General features: G+C 31.5%; 1 protein-coding gene across 1 annotated transcript; it reads right to left on the minus strand.

Annotated features, from left to right (window-relative positions):
• Nucleotides 1–3,551: 3,551 nt before the first annotated feature.
• On the minus strand, nucleotides 3,552–4,882 carry LOC106771418 (isoflavone 7-O-methyltransferase-like). Its single transcript, XM_014657393.1, has 2 exons — nucleotides 4,115–4,882; nucleotides 3,552–4,007 (listed from the first exon to the last, which is right to left on the minus strand). Exons 1-2 carry the CDS (start codon nucleotides 4,880–4,882, stop codon nucleotides 3,708–3,710), a joined length of 1,068 nt encoding a protein of 355 aa, XP_014512879.1. The 3' UTR covers nucleotides 3,552–3,707.
• Between the last annotated feature and the right edge of the window lie 2,508 nt (nucleotides 4,883–7,390).

Raw genomic sequence — 7,390 nt, forward strand, 5'->3', positions numbered from 1 at the left:
CTTAATCCAAAAAGTCTATCAACTTCAAACTTATTACATCTCTTAGGTTTTCAAATTTGCTATGTCTTAAAGATTTGGTAAAAAGTGGCAGTTATTTGTTCTTTTTAGAGCAATACACAAACTCTAATAAGGAAAACTGTTAATTACCGAAAGGTTTTTATCGAGGGCCTTAAGGTCTTCGGTAATCTGGATTTACCGAAGACTTTTTCGACGGTCATTTTAAGTGTATATTATTGATGACTTTTTATCCTCGGTATTGACACAATGACTTTATCGAAGGAATGTGTCTGTCGGTATTGACCAGACTTAATGAAATAACAATTTGAATTTTCGTCTCCAACCATTCTGCCCAAATCCTTTTTCGCGAAAGCTTTCTCCCCCAAACAACTCGCACTTGTCGACCCTAGACCCTCTCCCGTTCAACGGTGGTTATTCTGTGGAAGGGGCTTCGTGACGACGGTGGTGTGGCGGTGTGAGGAAGGTGGTATTGCGGCGTGAGGACGTAGGGTTGTCACTGCGTGAAGGATTGTTCTTCGAGGGATCTTTGTGGAGGGTGGTTCTTTCGTAGGAACGAGGTTGCTTCCAGCATCTTGGTTGAGGTCTTGGTTTGTGTTTCTTCCCTTCCCGTGGAGGTAAGTAGGTTTTTTTTTTAAGATGAATTTGTTGAGCCCCTATTCTTGGTAACAGGGTGTTTGATGATTAATGTTTTGTAATTCCTGCGTTTTGCTAATTAAAATTGTTCGTTATTGTACACGGTTTTAGGCTTTCGATCAAGGGCTGAGGCACATAACTTTTTGAAGCTTCGAACACATTGGGTTAAAGTTGGTTGCAAAAGTCTCATTGTTGAAGGGCTGCACTCAAGTGTCCAAGAGTTCATTTCCAGGTAGGTAAAGTTTCTCCTCTTTTGTTTGCCTTGCTTAACTTTGGTGCTCATATACTATGTTGAATCCCCCAACAGGATTTCTTGCTTTTGATTAGTATTGTATAAACTATATTTTTAATGTCACTAGTTCTGTATGCCTTTAAGGTTATCAATTAACTTGTTTAACGTCCTATTTATCTGCTATTGCATTTATGTAATGGCAAAAGGGGTGTTTTTATTGTTTCTTCTTTTAGTCTCTTAGTGCTATTTCAGCATAGAATATGCCATTAAAATTTTAAAGGTTGTACACGGGTATTCAAATCCTCTACTGGATCTGAGTATCGTGTCATGTCTACTACTTGTTCTAAAATAATTTGGCTTCATGGTCTTTTGGCTAAACTTGGGTTTTGTTTAGAGTTGTCAAAACGGGTAACCCGGCTTAACCCGACCCGGCCCACCACGGGTTGGTCACTTAGTGAGCCAACCTAACCCGGCTCATTTATTAGCGAGCCAGAAAAACTTGAACCCGGCCCGACCCACCACGGGTTGGTGGATAAATGGGTTGGCTCACTAGCCCATTTAATTACATTTTTTTTAAAAGAAAAAAAAAATACAAACTTTTTGTAATTTAAATTTAAACAATTTTCACTCCCAAAAAATTATATTAAAGACAATTCAAAATAATAATAAAAAGTACAATATAATCCAAATGTCATTCAAAAACAAACACAAAAAACATACAAATAAGTTTCTTATATTCATCATTTTTTGTTCTTGTTATAACCCTTGACACTTGTTTTTGTTGTCTCCAAATTTACTAATAAAGATTTTCCTAATATCAGGACAATTCCGACAATCAATAAAAAAATATTAGTAAAAAAAAAAAAGAAACAATACTCAACAACATCAACAAAAAATTAATAGTATGTAACATAATTTTCCAAATTCAAAGATATCAAAAAGAGCTTGTTCAAATAATGTATACTCAAATTATTTAAATAAAATGAACAAAATCTGATACAAGCATGTCAGAACATGAAAAAATCATTCCATGTCTTCAAAACCCCCAGAACAAAAAACAAATTCACAAACCCCTATTTTTGTCATTATAGGGTTTTTGAAAAAAAAAAAAAGAGAAGTGAGAAAACAAAAATGTGGAGAAAAGAGAAGAAAAAAGGAAGGGTGTTTTACCTGCTCCTTGAAGAATTTTAGTGAATGAGGGTGAGAGCACCGCCAAATGAGAGCAAGTACCGTGAGAGTGATTTGTGAGAGCAGAGGTTATTGTTTTGGTATACACAGTGAGTGAAGAAAATATTTTATTTTTTGGGATTTCATGAATAAAATAATAAATTAAAAAAATAAAATTAGGTAGGTGGGTTGGTGGGCTAACCCGGCTCACCACGGGTTCAACTCGCATGAGCCGAGTCTAAATGAGCCGGGTTGAAATCTGACCCGCATATAAGTGAGTTGTATTTTTCAAACCCAACCCGGCTCGAACCTCTGACGGACCGGGTTGGCTCACGGATTGTGACCCATTTTGACGGCTATAGTTTTGTTAACATGATCTAATGTCTCTCCATGGTGACAATACATGTGTCATTCATATTGCTACAAATCTACAAATCTAGTGTTCCATGATTACACCAAACATATTAAAAGTGGACTATTATTCTATCTCTCAGAAAGCTTATGATGATCATATTATTTTGACTCCTTCGTGTCACTACTCAACTTCAAGTTGCAGTGTGGACATTTATATCAAGATTGTTCCTCGTCAGCCTAATCAATTTTGTTAGAAAATTGATGTTACTTGACCAACACCATCATTTAAGGGGATGTCAATCCATAATTAATTATCTCCTTAAATATTTTGATATAATTTTTAAAAATAACGATTGATAGATAGATTTGTGTTAATCAAAAATTAATTTATCCTTTTAAATATTTTGATATGATTTCTTAAAATAAACTACTCAATTCACTAAGATCTTATAGGATATTTTATAATTATAAGTAATAATTAGTGTAGATATTCCTAGTATTCTTTATAATATGAATAACAATAATTGAAAGACATGATTTTATTTTTCATGACAATATCTAAAACATATTTGAATGTTTTCTTTTCTTCATAATTATTTTATATCTTTACCTTGTTACTTACTCGTATTCATATTATATATATATATATATATATATATATATATATTTTTTTTTTTTTTTTTCGAATACTAGAAAGTCGTTAATTACTGTTAGATAATAAAAAAATCCGTCAATAAGAAAAAAAATAAGATAGTGAAACTTGCATCCATAGCATAGCAGCATATACCATCCCATAGTTTCTCCCACGGCCACACATCCCACATGCAAATATTCACTTTGCCTTTACTGCACAGCCTCCTACTCCGACCAATCTCCATTGCTTCCACCTCGCTCCTTGCCCCCGACCAGCCATGGTGGCCCCGTCATGCCCATAATATAATTTTAAATATTAATTAATAGGATATATAGTAAGACAAATTTTGATAATGAATTCATCATTTCGGCTTCTTCCTCACATTTCATCGTCCAAGGGTCTGAATGCTTTAAACAAAACATAAAAAAATACATAAAGGATAGAGGCATATGTTTATATCATAAGCTTAGTCTAGCTGGCCATGGTTGTATTGTGGATTTTAATTTATTTCTGTTGAATAGGAAAGAAGAAATTCATACAAAATATGCTTAACCACCCACCGGTGAGAAACATAGGATCCACACCAAGCTCAAAGTGTTATCATTACATTATTCAACTTACGACAGTATCTTGTCATGTTTTACTATCATATACACCGTAACAGAGTGCCTATGGATAAACCTCGATGAGAGATCTAAATCCAAAAATGGGAAATATTTTGTGGTATTTGAATCCTGCTTCAGTGAACAATTTTTTCCATTCTTCTTCAGTTCGCTCTTTTCCATTAATGGCCAACATTGTCATATCCAAACTGAGCTTTGTTTGAGTCACATCTTTGTAATCAAGCTTCTCATTTATTACTGTTTCTATGACAATCACTTTCCCTTTATTGCCTTTGCTCGAAATAGCTCCTCTGCAGTTTTTCAAAATCTTAACGCAATTTTCGTCATCCCAGTCATGCAAAACCCACTGCAAAAGAAAGCAAAATTAAGAAACATGTCTGGAATCATGACTGCAAATTTACAGCATTCTTTTCCAAATCAAACAAGCAAAAACAGATACATATATATTTGTACCTTCAGTAGGATTGCATCAGCTTGAGGGATAGATTTGAACATGTCACCACCAAGAAAGCTTAAATTGTTGGTTCCTGTGGAGTTTGCTATAACATGAGGAAGGTCAAGCACAACACATTTCAGCTTAGGATATGCCTGGCTGATAATTCTGGCTGTGGTTCCTGTTCCACCACCTACGTCCACGATGGAATCTAGATTCTCAAAAACTGAATTGCAATTTTTAAGAACCAAGTCCACCATTTGGGAATCACTCGCCATGCCCTCATTGAAGAGACTCAAGTATTTAGGTTCTCTGTCAAGAAGTCCCCAAACACTTGTCCCTATGGCTGTCTCATACAGTGTGGTGGGGTCCTCCCTGTAAATCCATTCTCCCAGGTGGTGGTGTTTACTCATGAGAAGTGGATCAGTGGTGAACAGAACCATTGGAGATAAACAATGGCCACTGCCACTGACAAGAAGTTTGGATGCTGGAGTTAGGGCATAAGCTACTTCATGATCTTCTTGGCTATGGTGGATATCAAAGATTTCATTGTGTGCCAAAAAGCGCATTAACCGCTGCACAAAAGCAGTCTTAGAGGATGGAATTTGAAGGGTTGAGACCAAGTGAGAAAGAGTAATAGGTTTTCCATGGTTGTGTATTATGTCTGGAATACCTAGTTGGACAGCCCACTTAAGACACAAAGGTTTAAGGTGGCCATACATCTGCATGTACAAAATATTCTGGCCTTCAAAGAGATCAATGGCTTCTTGATTCTCGATTGAACCCATTGCTGCCATACAAGAATGTTTACTTAATAGAATAGCATTGGGTTGGTTTATATAGTGTCTTTACAAGCATCTCGGTTGAAGAAATCTACTACTTAAAAATATTGCCAATATATTCAGTTTTTTCAATTTAAAACTGTTTTTTATTTTGTACAAAAATACTTTTATTTTTTAATTTGAAACAGAAATTTCAAATCAAACAAATTAACTAAGATTATAAAAATCATAATTAAATAAAAATATAAGAATATGTATTTTTTATTATTAAAACAAAATTACGTATAGTTATAAAACAAACAATATTACAAAAAAGTAGTTTAATGTTTTCAAGCTTAATTATATTTTAAGTTTTTCATAAATTTACATATTTTTATTTTTATTTTTGTTAACTTTTTTTCTATTAAGTATCTAGAAGTTTTGGTATTTTTTTTAATTAAGTCCTTGTTGATCTTGTCATCATCTTACATTATTGTTGCTTAAATAATTTTACATAAAAAATAAAAATATTATAATTAAGTTTTAAATTCATTTAAAATAATTTTTTCCATCATAGTCATTAGCTTACGTTATATACATACGTAAATATAAATTTTGTAAATATTATAAAATTATCAACATGTTTGTTAAAAACAATAGTATTATTAGAGCATGAAATCTTTGACTTTTTTTTTTTTCTTATGGCCTAGTGAATACCGAATCCTACAAATAGTCAAACTAAAGTTGGTTCGTCTACATTGATTTCCTTTCCCATGTGTTTAATTTATTTTTGTGTTTAAATTAAACAAAAAGCTGAATCACTGCTCATCTTATTTGAGACTCTAACTCACACGTTGAAATCATGCCTTATTTTTTCTGACTTATTTAATAAATTTCTTTTAAAAACTTTAACTCTCAAAGTCTCCTATAAAATGGATCGAGGAGGGTTAAGGTGAGACTGAGGCTCAAAACTAATCACTTTATTTTTAATTATTTTTTAATTTGTTTTACAATATTTGTTTAACAGTTTTCATATGATATTTATTAATATATTTTTTTTCACTCCAAACATCTTTTTATAATGTTGAATATCCAAAAAATTATATAATTTGAAAATTTTATTGTACAAGGATAGTTTTTTATATCTAATAAAAAATGAATAGTTTTGATAAAAATTAGTGTAATGATTATTTTGAACAAATTTTGAAAAAGGAAAGTTAATTTATATTTTCTTCTCATCTATTATGATAAAGAATGTATAAATATTGATTTTATAGAAAGTTATTTAAAATAATTTTTTAATTGTAATCATATTTTAGATACATGATTTCATTATTGTGAAAAGTTGAAAATATGATATATGTTTAGTTTGTTTAAGCTTAAGAATAAGATAATTTTAAAAGAAAAAAAAAAGTTCAAAAGTAAGTATTTTTTATAAATCCAAAAATTTTTTATATTTAGATATAATTGTAAAAACATATTTCTTTTTTCTGTTTTTGAAAGTTTTTATGAATTTATTTTGATAAACTATTTTTAAAAAATTGTATATAATTAAGTTTTTAACTTATTTTTTGTTATTACATCTAAAATATAATAAGGTGTGTTTCAGTTTAAAAGGAAATGATTTTTTTTTTCTAAAAAAAATCATCCATAAAAAAATATCCAATAAATAATTGTTTTTATAAAACAGTGTTAATCTAATATAAACATTTTTGTATATCAAAATTGATAAAAAAAAATACACACAATTTTATAAAATAAAAAAAATTAAGAAAACAAATGTTAATTAATACAATTGCATAATTAGATTAAAAAACGCATAACTAATAAATATGATTAAATTTTGTGAGATTTTTTGGTCCGAACCCATGGATTAGGACCATGAGATATGTTAATTTGACAAGTTTAAGACATTATCATTAGAGGTATTTTTACTTAATCCTAAACTTATAACATCTTTAAAATGTAAGTCAAGAATAAATCAATGTGGTGTTAGTTGAAACATGACTTCATTTTTCATTATTATAAGGTTGTGTCACTAAACTAATTACTAATTAATAATAAATGATTAGTGGTCAGATTTTACCTTCTTAACATTACTCATTAGTTACCTTATAAGAGTTGGATTTAGATAAATAAATGACTAAACATTAAGGTCAAACACATGCAACTCACTTTAGAATTAATGGACAACTTGGGAGACTTGTGTACTATATGTCCATATAGACCGAAATCCACCAAACCCGAGCTTTAGGCCATCCACCAAGGTCAAGCACCAGGTCGTCTTCTAATGCCATGCTCCAGGCCATTCACCAAGACTAAGCTCTCCAAACTGTCTTCTCAAGGAGAGTTCTTATGTTGAGCTCCTTTGCTTCAAGTCCCTCCTAGGTAGGTCGCCTACTTTGACTGGTCACAACAACTTAACTGAGTAGATACACCATGACATATTAAGCAGCATGGTCGATCGAACACAACATAGTCGACCGATCACTAAATAGTTAGGTTAGTAATGATAATAACGAATTAACCTTTTAA

Source organism: Vigna radiata, chromosome 8 (assembly GCF_000741045.1).
Source record: "Vigna radiata var. radiata cultivar VC1973A chromosome 8, Vradiata_ver6, whole genome shotgun sequence".
NCBI lineage: Eukaryota > Viridiplantae > Streptophyta > Magnoliopsida > Fabales > Fabaceae > Vigna > Vigna radiata.

Coding starts and splice junctions, on each gene's coding strand:
- LOC106771418 (XM_014657393.1), bottom strand. CDS start 4,882: ATGGGTTCAATCGAGAATCAAGAAGCCATTGATCTCTTTGAAGGCCAG. Junction 4,008..4,114: donor CTGATGCAATCCTACTGAAG/GTACAAATATAT, acceptor TTTCTTTTGCAG/TGGGTTTTGCATGACTGGGA.